The sequence below is a fragment of the Crinia signifera genome, chromosome 3, assembly GCF_055691185.1.
Source record: "Crinia signifera chromosome 3, ASM5569118v1, whole genome shotgun sequence".
Classification (NCBI taxonomy): Eukaryota; Metazoa; Chordata; class Amphibia; order Anura; family Myobatrachidae; genus Crinia; species Crinia signifera.
This window is the reverse complement of record NC_139219.1, coordinates 25,084,301-25,104,105: the sequence shown is the minus strand read 5'-3', so window position 1 is coordinate 25,104,105 and position 19,805 is coordinate 25,084,301. Positions and strand designations below refer to the sequence as shown.

The 19,805-nt window shown below is 45.5% G+C and overlaps 1 protein-coding gene across 1 annotated transcript in view; it reads right to left on the bottom strand.

Moving 5' to 3' along the window:
* Window positions 1-19,805, bottom strand: part of LOC146062844 (phospholipase B1, membrane-associated-like) — a 109,525-nt gene that overhangs the window by 20,123 nt on the left and 69,597 nt on the right. The window contains exons 36-45 of the mRNA XM_083174850.1: window positions 13,689-13,769; window positions 11,551-11,616; window positions 10,959-11,059; window positions 8,148-8,229; window positions 5,945-6,046; window positions 5,272-5,367; window positions 3,020-3,091; window positions 1,669-1,746; window positions 820-883; window positions 89-147 (exon numbers count right to left, since the gene is read on the bottom strand). Of these exons, the coding sequence (XP_083030976.1) occupies window positions 89-147; window positions 820-883; window positions 1,669-1,746; window positions 3,020-3,091; window positions 5,272-5,367; window positions 5,945-6,046; window positions 8,148-8,229; window positions 10,959-11,059; window positions 11,551-11,616; window positions 13,689-13,769 (801 nt within the window). The remainder of the gene's footprint in view (window positions 1-88; window positions 148-819; window positions 884-1,668; window positions 1,747-3,019; window positions 3,092-5,271; window positions 5,368-5,944; window positions 6,047-8,147; window positions 8,230-10,958; window positions 11,060-11,550; window positions 11,617-13,688; window positions 13,770-19,805) is intronic.

Genomic DNA, 19,805 nt, shown 5'->3' with positions numbered 1-19,805 from the left:
GTAGGCTATTAATTTCATTCAATCTGGAAATATAACAAGGCAAAATAAATGCATCATGAATAACACATATAGGCACTGTATGACTTACCGTCAATGAATCGCCCAAAGCGGCCACCACTTTAATGTCCCCTGGACGTAGTCTATGGACTGGAAGTGACACAGACATCAGGTGACTACACAGTGACATCATCATCCCTGGTCAGCATACATTGGGTATTACACCCATCTCTATGGTCAGTGTATAATGGATGATAGAACAATCACTATGGGGTCTATTTACTGAGTATTAGAGAGAGATAAAGGGTTAATTCAGACCTGCTTGCTAGCTTGCGTATATTTGCTGCCTAGCAAGCAGGTAAACGCCACCCTGCAGAACGCACACCCACCCCCTGCTGCCCGCATCCCCGTGCCACAATACACATCCGCTCACATGCGCCCAGACAGAGGAAAAATAGTTCAATGGTTATATCCCTGTGGGGTGTGGGGGGGACGACCCCATGCTGGGTTTGTAACAGGGCAGGATTGCACGGATCTGACTGATCCGTGTGATGCTGCCGCTTCGTACGTATTTGGTGGCTGTAAATACGGCCGCCACATACGAATAAGACATCGAAAAAAACGAATCAAGTGAATATGGCAGATTAGTATATTTGCCCGATTCGTATTTCCCCCGGAATATGGCGGATGCCGGTCGTGTTCATTCGTGCCTGGGATCGGCCACATCCCGGGATGTTAGTAAATCCCCCCACTGTGTGATATAAAATCTCCGGTCAGTGTATATTGGTCACTACGGACACAGGGAAAGTCGGTGCCTCTCACCTGATGTGGGAACGCTGTCAGAGATGGGCATGACATCATAGCACTCCATGTCACTGCCCCAGTTCTACAAGAAAGGAGAAAACACAGGTTATTATATTGCCAGCAGGGACTACAGCACACTGGGGGCTAGATGCACTAAGATACACTGGGGGCTAGATGCACTAAGCTTCAAAAGTTATAAAATGGAGAGTAATTAACAACCAGCCAATCAGCTCCTACCTCCCATGTAACAGAAAAATGTCAGGCAGTAGCTGATTGGTTGGTTGTTTATCACTCTCCATTTTATCACTTTTGAAGCTTGGTGCATCTGGCCCAGAGGCTGATGCAGAGTGGGCAGGATAGCCGCAATGCTCATCTGCTACTGCAGCTTGAGTAACCCTAACCTTACTCAGGCTGCTTGGCGCAGGGTGGCATGTGAGACCAAGGAAACTGGCAGTCCTTGGACTCCTCACTTCCTGGGAAATGGTGGCTATACACCTTCGTTTCAAGAAATGCCGGCAGCCCTGTCCCTCCGCACAAGAGTCTCTGCCTAGTAATCAGGCAGAGACGTTTCCAGTTTTACTATGCGATTGTAGGACCTTTCCTGGCATGCCCAGAAAACTGCGCAGGGGGTCACCTCTTCAACCCCTGCAGAATTGCCCTCAATGCATGGCACGGTCACCTCAGTTCTAGTCATAGACTACACCCTCTGCCCGATGAGGAGGTGACAGCCACAGCGCTGAGCGGCATTCTGTGTAACAAAAGCAGAAGGCAACAGTTGTATCACTGTTACATCACAGCTGTGGATACCGCCCTGTTCAGCCTCATATAAATAACAATGACAGCTCAGTGACATCACAGTAATATTACATCAACAGGTTTCTGCGTTGGTGGTTGTGCGGGATAACTGTAGTCGCTGTTCCTGTGTGTCCTCAGGAAGGGCTGCACCTAAAACACAGAAAGAAATGTATACTGTATAATGGCAGGGGAAACCACTGACGGAGGATGTTACATTGGGCACATTCCCAGCCTCTGTCCTATTCAGCACCACTCTACCTAATGTTCCATTCTGCCCCACTTTGCTGCACGTTACTATGTAACAAACTGATCATTATACTGATCATTATAGTCACAGGTAGGGATACAGCTAGTGTCCCAGCGGACAGGATGACGGAAGTCAGAATACCGATGCTGTATCACGGCTACCGGCCAGAAGGCCGGCGCAGTAATGCCAACAATGATGAGGATGCCGACACCACAATCTTAACTACCGGCAGTTTAGGGTTAGGGCGGTTTGAAGCGCTCCGGCTGCCGCCGGGCGGTGAAACCCTGCACAGCCAAGAAGCTGTACTGTACACAGAAGTTTACAATGGTCGGGATGGCGAAGGCCCAGCAACCATCCTTTCCAGTGGTGACATCTGGCTTCAACTTGGCGGTCGGTCGTGACCGTCCGTGTGAATGGATACAATCATGTCCATTATTAACTACTGTGTACAGCATGGCTTTTGTACGTGCGGTGTTTCACCGCTTGGCGTCAGCCGGAGCGTGTGAAACAGCCCTTAGTCTGTGGGTTGAGACAGTTAGGGTTAGGCTGCATGGTGACACGGTTGAGGTGAGGCAGTAGAAGGGAGCGTTAGGTTGTGGTGATGGTTAGGCTGTTGGGTGGGATGGTAAAGCTGTGGGGTGGGACGGTTAGGTTGTAGGGAGGGAGGGTTAGGCTGTGGGGAGAGGGATAGGCTGTGGGGAGAGGGATAGGCTTTGAGGTGGGGCTGTTAGGGTTAGACTGTGGGGTGGGACTGTTGGGCTGTGGGGTAGGATGGTTAGGGTTAGACTGTGGGGTGGGACAGTTGAGCTAAGGCATTAGAAGGGAGAGTTAGGCTGTTGAAGGGGGGTAGGTTTAGGCTGTGGGGTGGATGTTTAGGGTTAGGCTGTGGGGAGGGAGGGTTGGGCTGTGAGGAGAGGGATAGGGTTAAGCTGCAGGGAGGGTTAGGTTGTGGGGTGGGATGGTTAGGCTGTGGGGAGAGGGATAAGGTTAGGCTGCGGGTGAGGATTAGGTTGCCGGGTAGGTTGGTTAGGGTTAGGCTGTGGGGTGGGAGGGATACCGGAGGGCAGGGGTAATGTAAGTATTCTTATCTTGCCATGTTGGGATTCCCAGCTTCGGGATGCTGGCGTCGGTATTTCATTCCCACATGAATCATTGCACACTACAGACTGTAGTTACCTGGGTTGGACAATGTAGAGGAACACTGGCTTCAAAATCCAAGATGTCTGACTTGTTACCAAGAGGCTCAAGCTGGAAAAGACGGAGATACAGTATGAACTTAACACTGACACGTGTCTGGTCAATAACGTCCCATGCTTCACTAATGCTGCTCTGTCATTGGTCGCTTCTCTCCTTATAGAGTCCCCAAGAAGAGTCACTTACACTCAGTGAGTATGAAAGACCAATGATCCTATGATGCATGACGGAACTATAGGATGGATTCTATATATGGAGTATAATGGGCTTATAATGTATACAGGTGTATACACGGTACTGTGCATTGGGCTGTACTGCACAGTTGCCAGTATAACAAGGACAGGGGTGTACCTGGTGGTACTTCTACATCATTTCTGTATTTCTCCCATTGCCCGAAACATCTGTACTAGAAATAAATATTGAATCATTATCTATCTATCTATCTATCTATCTATCTATCTATCTATCTATCTATCTATCTATCTATCTAAAAGGCTTATAACTCTTCACCTCACTGACCACTAGAGGCCACTTAGTGGACCAAATTACTCCTTTGTGTGCTAACAAAAAGTGAAAGCAATTTTTGTAGGGACACTGATCTGTTTCATACTTGCTGGATATGGAAAGAGGGAGCTGTGAAGACAGAGATTGGAGGTAGGAGCACATAGGGACTAGTTGGGTGTGGTGGAGAGTCTGTGGGCTAAAAACTGTCACAGCTCAAAGTGAAAGTAAAAACTGTCACAGCTCAAAGTGAAGGTACACTGCTGAAGCCGTCATTTTGACGGGCTTTTGAATAGTTACATATATATTTACAAGGTAACATAGAAATCTAGAATGTGACAGCAGATAGGAATCTCTTGACCCATCTTCTGCCCCATTTCATGTATGCTATGCCTTTGCACTTGACATATGAGTTTTAGCTTCTTCCCTATATGTTACTGCACCTCAGATTCTGCTGCCTGAGCACTATTATGCCTGTGATATGAAGCCGTACATTATAATGTACCAGACCTCCCAACATTGGTGGCAGTGGAAGCTTGCCCTTGAAATTAAGAGGGGTGGACTATGCTTGAGGCGCTCCCATGAGGCCATGCCCCCATTTTTGCCGCTGTGGTGGGCAATGCCAGCAACGTGAGATCTTCTGGCCATGCCCCCTGTTCCTCTTTTCAGTGAATAGATGCTCATTTGGACACTGCCAGCCCCGGGTGGAACGTGGTACAGGTCTAAAAAAATAGGACTGTCCCGCGAAAATCGGAACAGTAGGGAGGTATGCTATACTGACTGTGGGTCGTGGGCCGTACTCTGACAGCTGGGCACAGAGTTGTGTCACATGCTTATCTTGTACCAGTACTGTATGAGCCAAGGTGTAACCAACCTATACGCACACAGAATGAAAGCCACTTCTGGAAAATGCCAGTGTGGTGAAAGCCTTCAGGCTCTCTATTCACCTGTTCCCCCTCACATGGCTGCCTCACATACAGAAGGTGCAGTGGCTGCGCACAGGGCAGTACAGAGCCGGGCAGGGCCCAGGTACTCCTCAGGGGTGTGGCCTAATTGAGGGAGATGTGGCCATACAAAAATACAGAATAAATAGCACTTGAAGCACCTACCTGACCACACTGCAGCCCAGAACACCAGCATGTGCTGGGTTGAGAAGAATTGCTGCTGCCAGGTAACGAGTGGAGCCCCTCCATCAGACCTGGGCCAGGGTAATTAGTACCCCCACTTTTGGCACCACTGGCCATGCCCCCTTGTCATATACACAACCACACTGAAATGTCAGGGCTGCAAATCAGTCCAAGTCCATCCCTGAGGCAGTGGTTCCCAATCGTGGTCCTCAAGGTACCCTTAGACAGTCAAGGTTTTTAGGATATCCATGTTTTGGCACAGGTGACTTATTGAGTACTTCAGTCAGTTTGATTATACCACAGGTTCTCAAAGTTGGTCCTTAGGACCCCACACAGTGCATGTTTTGTAACGGAGTTCGAGAACCACTGGATTATAACATCTGTGCACAAGCAGGGCTATCCCAAACTGGATTATTGGGGTTCCCTGAGGGGCTCATTTGGTGATCTGACCATTTCTAAACTCTCCCAAAAGTGTGACAGTGCACCTGTTACTCCTAACTGGCCCCCCACCACCTCGGTCACCAACGACCCTCTGTAGATACGGCGCCGAGTACATGACAGAGCGCATGGTGTACAGAAAGTTCTATCTCGCAGATATATCTTTACCATGTTGTTCCAGAGCATCCTGGCCAGCTGGGAGTGAGCCTTCTGACTGAGGTGGAAGCAGTCTGGGGCGAGGTAGGAGGCATCCGGGGTCCCATCCTGAGAAAAAAGCAGACGTCAGCACAGCTATATATATATATATTGTGGTACTCTGTATGTGTGTATATATGTGGGTTAATTTTTATTAACCTTTGTTACTGTGATCATAGCTTTCTCTTTCACCCCAGATGAGCTAATTTATCTGTAACCTGTTACAGCTGCCCCTTTAATTCTAAGTCAGGTGTTGTGTTAGGTGACTGCCTCATCTTTAAAAGCCATAAGGCACTTGGCAGGTGAGCTTTAAACCAGGAAAAAGCACATGTCGACTTTAGCTATGATGTGTCAGCAGTTGGCAGGCTCTTGAGAAACAAATGCTAGTGTAGGACTTGCAGTGAAATGGGGTCCCTTGGCGATGGGCTGCAAGCTTAAATGCATTGATCAATTCATGAACTAAAACCCCATTATTTATTTGATTAATTGTATACTAAGGTGAGTTAGTTCATTATGGAGAGTGTTGAGTCCCTGTATTTGTATATATATATATATATATATATATATATATATATATATATATATATATATATATGTGTGTGTGTACTGGGGGAGAGGTGGGGTGCGAGACATGGTGCAGGATTACCGGGAGATGGGGGATCTTGGCGTGGCGGAAAAACGGCTGCAGGACCACTGTGAAATTCTCTTTGTCGTACTTTCCAGAATCTACCAAATGCTGGAGACCGAGCTGTAATTTCAGGGGGAAATCATGAGGCTGGTTATTTATTTATGAGACACTAATATCAAGCAAGATCATCATTCTCTATTGTCTTATATGCTGTTAGCTTATCAGCCACTAGGGGGCAGACGCTGAGTATCTAACACGTGTCCTGCATATATTCCTCCTCACGCTTATCTGCCACATTCTATTTCTAGTCCTAGATTAATAATACTTAGTGATATATCTGTGCATTGTTAGTGATAGTGCCCTGTAATGTGCTGTGTCCTGTACAGCACTCATATGAGGCCCTTATATCTGTCTGTTACTCACTCGCTCTGTGCACTTAATGCAGCATAATACAGTAATTGTACAGGTCATACAGATGTGTCCCCATACACTGCGGCTTCAAATTCAGACGCACCATATAGGCCCCTGTAGGTGCACCAGGTCCCGGGTGAATTGGCTGATTAAGCAAAGAGGTTGCACAAACCACTGAAGGGTTCTGACATGCTGTAGCTTTGGTTGTATACGGTTAAAGATTGTTGATGAGGTGAGGAATAGCCAATTAGGAGCAGGGGAGGGGTTGGGAAACATAGGAGTAGGCAGGAAGTTAAGTGAACTTCCTCTTTGGAAATTTCCCCACCCTTCCATCCCTATTTTTCTATTAGAACGGTCCTTGTTTATATGCAATTGTGTGTAGATAGTGTGGTGCGCTCTCCCGACATCGATATGTCATTAGCCCATGCCCCTCGACAGGTGATGGGCTGCACCATCTGCCCAGATGGGTGTGTGATGAGAGAATTGATCGCCAACGGTGGTGATCTTACCCCTCTTTTCTCTATGACCGTTCTTTAGTGCCGCTACCATTTATAGTTTATAGCTGTCAATCAATAAATTTGCATTCAGCTTGAAAGGCCAGCACATGTGTCTGTCTCGTTATTTTTAGTGTTAAGTTAATAAAGTTAAATGGTCTTAGGTGTAAGTTGTGGTTAAAGGTATATAGCACCAGGATCCCCGATGGTGAGTTTGTGTGCATCTTATTCACATAAATAAATTAGGAAGTGGCAAAACTACTTTACTAGAGAACACTGATCGATGTGATGTGCGAGTGAGTCTGACTCATTCTGACAGGGAACACTGGAGTCTACAGTGATACCACATTGTATCAGCATGGTACACAAGTTACAAAGGATTAGCACTGGGGTTCTCTAAAGCACTGTCACACTACACATTCATATTGGGGTACACTATATAGCACAGTCACACTACACATTAGTATTGGGGTACACTATATAGCACAGTCACACTACACATTAGTATTGGGGGACACTATGTAGCGCAGTCACAATACACATTAGTATTGGGGTACACTATATAGCACAGTCACACTACACATTAGCATTGGGGGACACTATGTAGCGCAGTCACAATACACATTAGTATTGGGGTACACTATATAGCACAGTCACACTGCACATTCGTATTGGGGTGCACTATATAGCACAGTCACACTGCACATTCGTATTGGGGTACACTATATAGCACAGTCACACTATATATTAGTATTGGGGGACACTATGTAGCGCAGTCACAATACACATTAGTATTGGGGTACACTATATAGCACAGTCACACTGCACATTCGTATTGGGGTACACTATATAGCACAGTCACACTATATATTAGTATTGGGGGACACTATATAGCACAGTCACACTATATATTAGTATTATGGGACACTATGTAGCGCAGTCACAATACACATTAGTATTGGGGTACACTATATAGCACAGTCACACTACACATTAGCATTGGGGTACACTATATAGCACAGTCACACTACACATTAGCATTGGGGTACACTATATAGCACAGTCACACTACACATTAGCATTGGGGTACACTATATAGTACCATGACACTAGTAATGTGTAGTGTGAGTACGTTATCTAGTGTACCCCAATACTAATGTGTTGTGTGAATGCGCTATATAGTGTACCCCAATACTAATGTGTAGTGTGACTGTGCCGCATAGTGTACTACACATTAGTATTGGGGTACACTATATAGCGCATTCACACAACACATTAGTATTGGGGTACACCGCACACCACAGTTAGACCTGCACCTGATATGCGCTGTTGGCGTCTTTAATCACTTGCATCTCGTGTGAGTCCTCCGGGACATTCAGAAGACAGGGACACAGCAGCCTAGACAGGGAGACAACATGTGAAGTGTCACCTAGGTGTGTATGGGGCTGATATAAATGAAGGAACAAAGATTTACATTGTGTTTTGCACCCCGTGTATGAAACACGGGGTGCAAAAGTTTCTTAAAAATGGCATTTAATTGAATAGCCCCCTATTTATGTGATAGTATCTCTTACAGGCCGCCTATTGACAGCAGAACATTAGGAGTCGGTAAACACCAGGGGCCTGATTCTAAGTGAGGCGCAGGGGCGGCCATGTCTGCGTCTTATGCTAATGTCATGGGCAATGAAAGTGTTTCTGAGGTCCTGCGGTTTGTCAGTGACATGACTAGACCCAACTAGCCGAGTCCCTGTAACCTTCCGGCAGCGCACACGGATAGTCACACACCCTGGGGTAAATTTACTAAGGTAGGAGTTCTATTGAAGACGGGATGTTGCCCATAGCAACCAATCATTCTACTCCTTATAGATTTAGCACCTTCTAATCTAGAAGATAATAGATAGAATCTGGTTGGTTGCTATGAGCAACATCCAATCTCCAATAGAACTTTCGTCTTAGTAAATTTAACGTGGTAACCATAGTGATGCATGCGCAGCGCGTCCTGGACACGTGATCAGTGCTTCCAACATTGGCCAACTGCGTGCATATCAGTACTGCAAGTATATCAGAACTGGCATTGCGTGCATATCGGTATTGTAGGCATATCGGCATTGCATGCATATTGGTATTGTAATCATATCGGCATTGTAATCATATCGGCATTGTAATCATATCATATTGTAGGCATATCGGTATTGCATGAATATTGGCATTGTAATCATATCGGCTTTGCGTGCATATCGGCATTGTAATCATGTCGGCATTGTAATCATATCGGCATTGTAATCATATCGGCATTGTAATCATATCGGCATTGTAATCATGTCGGCATTGTAATCATATCGGCATTGTAATCATATCGGCATTGTAATCATATCGGCATTGTAATCATATCATATTGTAGGCATATCGGTATTGCATGAATATTGGCATTGTAATCATATCGGCTTTGCGTGCATATCGTCATTGTAATCATGTCGGCATTGTAATCATATCGGCATTGTAATCATATCGGCATTGTAATCATATCGGCATTGCGTGCATATCGGCATTGTAATCATGGCCCTTATTCTGATTGACGCGTACTTTACCGCATACTTTCGGATCGCGTCTTTACGGCGTCTGCGCATGCGTGGAGAACGCAACGCGCATGTGCCACGCCTTGACTCCGTACCTGTTCGGCCAAATCCCGTACAAAACTGTTCCCCGCAATCAGTCGGGAAATATGGGCGTATTATGGGCGTCATGCGGAATGACACATGGGCGTAGTTTCAAAGTGGGCAAAACGGGGCGGAAACATGGGCGGACACGGGGGAGTACACTTATGTTGGGGGGCGTACATTCGGATAGCACTCCGAATGCACGCGATCAAAAAGGGAAGAAATGTGCGGTGTCCACAAGTGTACTATTGCTTTGCGGACACCACTCGTTCATGCGGTAGGCGAACGTACGCCTAATGACTACAAGCATTAACACCTGAACCCAATAGAATCGACTCCTTTACTCATTACTCACTAATAGGACGCTTGTCAGTGCTTTAATTGAAACCATTGCACTTCAATTGCTGTAAGGGTTAATGTGTGCAATGCATGTGTTAGGCATGCTTGTAAGGATATATTGGCATCTAATTGATTCCAATTCCAAATAAGCAGTTTTTTATGAGGATAGGTAATTGAATAAGTGGGTCATGTGATGTATTGCAGAAGATACATAATAGTGGGTTGTTTGGCGTAAATACTCCGCTTACGTGCGGTAGCACCGCTTGGCTCCCGTTCGGATGCGGTATTCCCGAGCATACTCTGTAATACTCTGTAATACCGTGCAGAATCGGAGTGTTTCTCCCGCACACGCATGGTTTGTATGTCGTCCGTAAACACGCCCTGTTCTTAAAGAGTGAGTCCGTCCGAATGCGGAGGACACGTGGGCGTTTCTACGGACGATGGCCGCATGCGGCAAAACACCGTGGCGTGCGGACCGCTCCGTAAGAATGCGGGAATATCCGCACCGATCAGAATAAGGGCCCATGTCGGCATTGTAATCATATCGGCATTGTAATCATATCGGCATTGCGTGCATATCGGCATTGTAATCATATCGGCATTGTAATCATATTGGCATTGTAATCATATCGGCATTGCGTGCATATCGGCATTGTAATCATATCGGCATTGTAATCATATCGGTATTGTACGCATATCGGCATTGTAATCATATCGGTATTGTAATCATATCGGCATTGTAATCATATCAGCATTGCGTGCATATCAGTATTGTAATCATATCGGCACTGCATGAATATCGGCATTGTAATCATATCGGTATTGTACGCATATCAGCATTGTAATCATATCGGCATTGTAATCATATCGGCATTGTAATCATATCGGCATTGTACGCATATCGGCATTGTAATCATATCGGCATTGTAATCATATCGGCATTGTAATCATATCAGCATTGTAATCATATCGGTATTGTAATCATATCGGCATTGTAATCATATCGGCATTGTAATCATATCGGCATTGTAATCATATCGGCATTGTAATCATATCGGCATTGCGTGCAGGTAGCATCTGACTCACTGAGTATAAGGAATAAGCAGGATCTTCTCCCGCGCTGGCACTTACTTTGTAATAACCGTGGGACACGGCACTCGGCTATCCAGCACCGCCTCTCTCAGGGGGAGTATATCCATCACCTCCACCAGATTCACAAAGGCCCTGGGTACCTGGGATGCAGAGATTACATACACTGTACATAATGCCCGATAATAAGATGTGATCCCTGGGGGCCCCTAGGGGGGGGGGGATCTCCTGTACAGTAGACATGTTTGAGTCCTCCGTATCATGTGCAGAGAGGTTAGGCACAGAGTACAGCACCGGGTACATGGCTGGTGGTGCAAAAGAGCTCAAAGGCCTTGTGGCCACCTAACCTTTCTCTATCTGCATAGCGGTTTATTATTTGTTTGCTTTTTTGGGGTGGCACCAGAACCCCTAGTCACGCCCCTGGTGGCCACACCCACACAATACTGGCCACACCTCCTCCATCTCTCACTATAGACCTTTAACCATTATCATGCCCAGGATCATGTGGACCTATCACAGGTGACCTTCAGTTGACCAGTTTATATCATATTTGGGTAATTACACTGTGACAGCATCTCCCCACATTGTCATTTACCAAACATCTCTTCTCCAGGAACGTTCATTATCAACCAACCTCATTGTAGAGCAGGTCCAGAGCCTCCCGGATGTGGCTGATGTAATTCACTGCAGAAAATGCATTCTGTGGGGGGGAAAGTACATAGGAGTCAGTGATGTATGGGTCAACCTTACGTCTATATGTTCCTTGTGTGTGTGTCCGCAGTGAGGTAGGTGGGGCCACAGTGCAGTAACTTGACTTCTAGAACCCTCGCACCATCTGAGAATCTCCTGATCCTCTATCTCACAAATCATCATAAAATAAGTGTAACTGTAGGAAGCCACTTAATACAAGATTGACTAAAGTTACTTGCGCTCACAAAGAGGTTGCTGCTGGGAAATTGGGAATAACCACAAAAATTGGGATACCAAACCCAAAATATTACACTAAAAGACACCAAGACATGGAGCTCCTCAGCGCTACCTCCGGAATTTTCTGGATTCCCTCAATATAAGTGGGGGAGAGTGGTACTCTCCAATCGTGTAGGGGAAAGATAAAACAACACAATTTCCTCATTAATATAGATCTGTGTGAAGCATTCCACAAATAGTGAATCCTAGAGTGACTCACCCAGTCCAGCTAGGAGATGTTCCCGTAACAGTTTCTTTTCAAGTTGTCAACACATATAATAAAAAATACGAAAACTCACCATGGGGCAGTGCCCTATTTTCATCCAAAGGTTTCTTTTTATTTCATCATCCAAAAAGCCAGGACCATATGGGTAATCCAGAAAATGAAGACTTTTATTCCATTAAAAACAGGACATCCACCCTCCCACAGCACCGGACGTTCCTCTCCCACCCGGAATGAGAGAAGTAAAGTCCAGGTCGGGTGCAGATGACAACACGCCAGTGGATGGGGGTTCAGTCCAGAGTATAAAAACGTTCCTTAACACCAACGCGTTTCGAACTATTAAAGTTCTTCCTCAGGGTGTGGAGTATGATTTCAAAGTACACTCGGTGGGGTATTTATCCCTAACATGTCCCGGGGGTTAACTAAAACCTGGCATCAACGCTGAACATCTTTCTACATAAACTATAGAATTCCCGCTGATTTTTATTCTAAAATCTCATCTACTAATACACAATCAGAAAAAACATCTAAATACATATATACAATTATAAACACAATCATCTAAAACATCATCAAAGCTTCATCTGCCGTTTAAAATTCATTCCATTTCATATGTTCCTTAATTGCCACCTCAGAATGCCGTGTCCGGAAGTCTTGATCTCACTTTTGGAGCGCATCTTGCGTTCCACGCGTGTCATCGTTACTTCCGGTATGACGCACTTCCGGTCTATGAGCCGCAAGTCGGCTAACGTATTCACGCTCGTCTGACCCGCACAAAAGGTCCATATGGACGTAGGTATCTTTCGATAGAATGTACTTCATCACTTCATATTCCACTGAATTGTCTCATAGGTGATAACTTTGAAATCATACTCCACACCCTGAGGAAGAACTTTAATAGTTCGAAACGCGTTGGTGTTAAGGAACGTTTTTATACTCTGGACTGAACCCCCATCATCCACTGGCGTGTTGTCATCTGCGCCCGACCTGGACTTTACTTCTCTCATTCCGGGTGGGAGAGGAACGTCCGGTGCTGTGGGAGGGTGGATGTCCTGTTTTTAATGGATTACCCATATGGTCCTGGCTTTTTGGATGATGAAATAAAAAGAAACCTTTGGATGAAAATAGGGCACTGCCCCATGGTGAGTTTTCGTATTTTTTATTTTATGTGTTGACAACTTGAAAAGAAACTGTTACAGGAACACCTCCTAGCTGGACTGGGTGAGTCACTCTAGGATTCACTATTTGTGGAATGCTATACACAGATCTATATTAATGAGGAAATTGTGTTGTTTTATCTTTCCCCTACACGATTGGAGAGCACCACTCTCCCCCCACTTATATTAAGGGAATCAAGAAAATTCCGGAGGTAGCGCTGAGGAGCTCCATGTCTTGGTGTCTTTTGTAGGAAGCCACTCCCTACCTTGTGGAGGGCATTATGCGGGCATCATTTACCTTTTCGCTAGGGTGCGAGTATACACAGGTCTGAATTGGCCCTTTATCCTTTGTATAATGAACATTAGGCAGTACTGTAGGATCAGCCTTCACGCACTGTCCACATATAGTAGTATACGATGACTTACGCTGTCGGTACAGAAAGCACACAGGTCGTTGGCGCCAACTAACAACGTGATCACTTTCCAGTCATTTTCTACGTTTATTCTCTGCAAAAAAAAAAATAGAAAAACATTATTATATTATATTACCTGTAATACATAAATATAAGGATTTGAACGAAAGAGCATTGCGCGTCTTTGGATTCTCAGGAAGTTATTTATCTCCCTCCGTCCACTTTACTCCAACCCTTATATTAAACTAAAAAAAATGTTTTTCTCCTGAAATACTGGTAATTTATGCGTTTGAGGGGACATTGGGCCTTTATTACAGGTGGAAGTCTTGTGAGAAGCTTTTTATGGTGGACATTGACAAAACGTCAACACAATCAAAATGCTGACACGTTAATGATTGACACACGAAAAGGTCGACATGAGTTTTTCATGATTTGTTTTTTTAAAACCGACTTGTTCTTACTTCACCTGTTCCTCCATCCTAGGTCACATGGTACAATAATACAGTGTCGCCACAGGAACAGTAAAAGTAAAAAAACAAAACCCCTCATGTTGACATTTTCCTGTGTCGAACAATTACATGTCAACCTTTTCCTTGCATACCCAGTTCTCTCATTTACTTAACCCCACTCCACAGGAAAATTAGACACTTCCATCTGCACCGTGCACGGCTCTGCCAAACAAGGTTCCCCGATGCCTACACTGCGTTACTCAACTCCTCCCATGTGCCTGTGCCAACATCTGCTCCCGCCATCAGACTTTGCAAGCCCACATGGCTGAAATCTAGATGCACTTGCACAAAATGGAAGAGCAGCGGCCATTTTGAGCTCCATTAACCTTAGATACATAGGCGTATTTTGCAATGGGGGCAGGATGTAAGGTGCAGATGGCCCTGACATCCCAAGGGGTCCTGTACCATTTACCCTGCACACTATAGTATAACTACCATGTGCTGGCTAGTGGGTGCCATCCCCTCCGCTGTGCCATGTTCGCAGGGACATCTTCAGGAAAATGGTGTCCCACAGTGAAAGCAAAGGCTCTGGTGTGAATATCTCTGGGAAGGATGACATGGCAGCAGAGGCGGCAGCCACCTACAAGCACAGGATAATTATTGGCAGAGTGTCTATAAGTACGTGCAGGGTGGTTGTTAGACGACACACTCCGAAGATATAACCAACTGTAGGATTTATTCAAGTGGCAGGCTTGTAGGATACAACAGTACTTATGCAGTTAACTTCAGGCAGTAATACAACTGGTACATTGGCAATCACAGTGTCTGGTTGTTACTTAGCTGTAGCGTCTGGCTTATGCAGGGTTAATGGCTATTAGCTGGTTTACGCTGGCGGTATCTCTCCCAGTCGTCGCTGCTGCCAATGATGATGAATCTCCCTGTGCTAAGGTCACGCTGGTAACGGGATTACAGCGGGGCTTGCTCTTACGCGCTCCGGTGCACGTGGAGCTACAAACAGCATGGATGGAGTCACACACGTTCTCTCTGAGGCACACACTACGCGGGGACTTCCTAACAGGAAAGGGAACGCTGCCAGCAGGGTCAGGGGTCTCTGCCCTGCTATACGCTTAAGCGAGCTGTCACTCAGGGTGACGCCTAGCTACGTTGCTGCAAGGGGACAAGGCAGACTGTGAGCCTTACACTAGACAGTGTATGGAGACAGGCGCTGAGCGCTACAATCTAACACTCCCCCTCGCTCAAGGCTGTCTTCGGCTACATAAAAGAACTTAATACAGTGCTTTGTCCTTTTGTGATACCTGTAACCGAAAATATGGTTAGAGAGAAAAGACATTCAGAACATCAAAAACTTCAAATCAACATTTTGAACTTAGACAAGTCCACAGTCCTTCACGAACTTAATAAGCAAGTTTGACGACAGTCCTTTAGTGAGCATGTCAGCAACATTCTGTTCACTTGCAATGTATTCAACATCGATGGACTTGTCCTCCACTAGTTCTCTGATGAAGTGGTGTCTTATCGCGATGTGTTTTGACCTTCCATGATGCTTGGTAGTACAGGAAAGATCTATTGCTCCCCTGTTGTCACATGCGATACTGATAGTCTCTTCTTCATAAAGTAGACCTAACTCACACAAAGTCTCTTTGATCCAGAGTGCTTCCTTTGATGTCTCTGTAAGAGCCATGTATTCGGCCTCAGTTGTTGAGAGGGCAACGGTTGGTTGTTTTCTACTCGCCCAACTAACTGCTGCTCCGGCCAGTGTGAACAGGTAACCGGTGTGGGAACGACGATCATCTTCATCTGCTCCCCAGTCGGCATCGCAGAAGACTTTCAAATTTGAATTGCTTGTCTTGGCGAATTTTAATTTCAAGGAACTTGTACCTTTTAGGTATCTCAGGATCCTCTTCACTGCGATCCAGTGTTGTCTTCCAGGATTTATTGCAAATTGGCTCACCCGACTGACTGCATGAGTGATGTCTGGACGGGTTCCAATACTTGCATACATAAGACTTCCAACCACGCTCTTGTAAGGAACATCTTGCATTTCCTCTGCTTCTTCTTGTGTGGTTGGTGACATACCTTTTGTAATCTTGATGCTTTTGTCAATTGGTGTATTTACTGACTTGGAGTCTGCCATTCCATACTTCAAGATTGTTGCCTCGATGTACATTTGTTGGTCGACTGTGACTGTTCCCTTTTGCAAGTTTTGAACAATTCTCATGCCCAACAGATGATTGGCTGGACCTAAGTCTTTCAACTTGAATCTCTGTTTTAGTTGATCTCTCACACTTGTAATGTGATCTTCGTGACCTGCTATAAGTATATCATCCACATAGACTGCTATGATGAACAACTTTTCTCCCAGAGTTTTGTGATAAAGGCAGTGGTCAGTCTCTGATCTAATAAAATTCATTTCAAGTAGTACTGTGTCCAATTTTATGTACCAGCAACGACCACTCTGCTTCAGGCCGTATATGGATTTCTTCAGAAGACACACCTTTTCTGTCTGAAGTTCATCCTCAATATAATGATCTGGTGATTCCATATAGATCTCTTCAAGTAGCTCTCCATTTAGGAACGCTGAGTCGAAGTCTAGTTGGTATAGCAGTAAGTCTTGTAAGGTGGCGACTGCAATTACTAACCTGAGAGTGTTATACCTCGCAACAGGTGAGTATATCTCCCCATAGTCAATTCCGGATCTCTGTGTGTATCCCTTAGCAACAAGACGGGCTTTGTAACGGGCAACTTCTCCGTCTGAATTTAACTTCTTGCAGAAGACCCACTTGTTCTTGACTGTCTTGCGATTGCTTGGCCTATCTACTATGGTCCAAGTATCGTTCTCTCTCAGTGCTGATAGCTCTGTGTCTATTGCAGATTTCCATTTCTCCCAATCACTGCACGCTTTCGCTTCTCGAATACTCTGAGGTTCACTGAAAACAATATTCGCATATTCTTCCTCATATCTTCTGGCTGGTATGCCCTTGTTTCTCCTTATAGAAGCTCTGTTTGTTGGTTCGCTTCCTTCTTCAGTATTTTCTGTTTCAGGTATGCTTTCTATTTCACACACCTCTACTAGTGCTTGCTTTTCTTGTTCCTTTGCTTTTGTGGGTGATGCTGTTTCTTGAAATATCACATCTCTTGATTTCAGAAGACGTCTGTTCTCTGCATCCCAGAGTCTGTACCCTTTGCTCTCCTCACAATAGCCTAGCAATATGCACTGTCTTGATTTTGGGTCAAGTTTCTTCCTTTTCTCCTTTGGTATATGCGCATAAGCTCTGCTCCCAAAGACACGGAGATGACTGATGTCTGGCTTCTTCCCAGACCAGGCCTCTAAGGGGGTTTTCCCTTTCACGGCCACTGTAGGTGTTCTGTTTTTCAGGTATACTGCAGTAGATACAGCTTCTGCCCAAAAACTTTTCTCTAGGCCAGCATCACTCACCATCGCTCGTGCTCTTTCAACGATTGTTCTGTTCGCCCTTTCACTTACGCCATTCTGTTCAGGCGTATAGGCCATCGTCAGCTGATGCTTTATGCCATGCCTTTTTAGGAAGTCGGTTACTTCTCCATTTTCGTACTCTCCCCCATTGTCGGATCTCAGGACCTTTAGCTTTAGGCCCGTCTGAGTTTCCACTAGGTTCTTGTACTCCACAATTTTCTTGATCACCTCACTTTTCTTCCTTATGAAGTATACGTGTGTCATTCTTGTGGCGTCATCGATGAGAGTCATGAAGTATTTGTAACCACTGGTTGACTCCTCTTCCATTGGTCCGCACACATCTGTGTGCACCAGAGCTAATTTTGATTCTGCTCTGCTTGCTGACTTGGGAAATGGGTTGCGGGTCTGCTTGCCTTTTATGCAACTCTCGCACACAGGTCTTCCGGTGTCTTTCACTGTGATTCCTGTTGCCATCCCATCAGCTAGTTTCTGGACATTATCATATCCTAAGTGTCCCAAACGTCTGTGCCAGAGTTCCATCGACTCATTTTCAGCAGAGGCTGCCAAAGCTACGCATTCATCTGTGTCTAGGACGTATAGTTGGTTGCATCGGGTTGCTGAAGCAATTACAGTCCCTCTTTCATTATGCACCATACACCTGCCCTTTGCAAACTGGACTCTGTAGCCTTTTGCCTCGAGTACGCTGATAGCGATGAGGTTACTTCCCAATTCTGGTACATACAGGACGTCTTGAATATCTGTGACTACTGTCTGTCCCTCAATTCTTAGTCTCACTGTGATTGTCCCAACATTTGATGCAGTAAGGACCTTTTCACCAATCCCGGTAACTGTTGTGGGTGTACACTGTGTTAAAGAATTGAACCACTCCTTGTTGCAGCTGAAGTGTCTAGAGGCTCCCGAGTCCATGTACCAGAGATCCCTCCTTGGCTTGTCTGTTACATTCAGTGTTGACTCGTTCTTCTTGTCATGCCGCTTGTGCATGCCACTAGTGTTCTTCATCCTGCATTCTGAAGCCTTGTGCCCTACTTTGTGGCACACATAACATTTGAACGTGCATTTCTTGGGTTTCGCACCCTTTGCTACTAAGGCAGAACCCTCAGCTATGGCATCCTTGTGGATTCTCTCTTGGAACTGTAGTAGCTTGGCTCTCACAACTTCAGTTGTAAGCTTGGTTTCATTTGACTCTAGTGCGACAACCAGAAAGTCAAATTCTTCTGTCAAGTTCTGCAGCATTACCATCGCCACTTCTTCCTCATCCACTTTTGCTCCTACACATGCCAATTGCTGAGCTATCGATAGTATCTTATCAATATAATCGTTCATGTCCTTGCATGCATTCAGCTTTGTTCCATACAGCGTGCGTCTCAGACTTATCCTTCTCATTAAGCCTTTATTCTCATAAGCACCTTGTAGAGTTGTCCACATGTCCTTAGCGGACTCCTTCCCACAGATAGTAGAATAAACATGCTGCTCCACAGCCAGGCCTATTGTGCCAATGGCCTTGTCTACCTCTTCTGGGTTTGGACTATCTCCTGGGGCTATTGTGACTTTCCATAGCTTCTCCCTCTTAAGCTGCATTTCCATAGCGAACTTCCATGTAGTATAATTCTCTGAGCCTTTTAGCTTTGGAAAGTTCATGCTATGCCCTGTACTGTGCATTCTCGTTAACTCTTCCACAAATGGCAATTCAGAAATAATTCCTTTGTGTTCTTTTATGTACTGCGCTAGCACTTTGTCTTTAGGGGGTTAATCTTCGCGCACGTGACGTGCTGGGCCCATAACCTATTGGCAGAGTGTCTATAAGTACGTGCAGGGTGGTTGTTAGACGACACACTCCGAAGATATAACCAACTGTAGGATTTATTCAAGTGGCAGGCTTGTAGGATACAACAGTACTTATGCAGTTAACTTCAGGCAGTAATACAACTGGTACATTGGCAATCACAGTGTCTGGTTGTTACTTAGCTGTAGCGTCTGGCTTATGCAGGGTTAATGGCTATTAGCTGGTTTACGCTGGCGGTATCTCTCCCAGTCGTCGCTGCTGCCAATGATGATGAATCTCCCTGTGCTAAGGTCACGCTGGTAACGGGATTACAGCGGGGCTTGCTCTTACGCGCTCCGGTGCACGTGGAGCTACAAACAGCATGGATGGAGTCACACACGTTCTCTCTGAGGCACACACTACGCGGGGACTTCCTAACAGGAA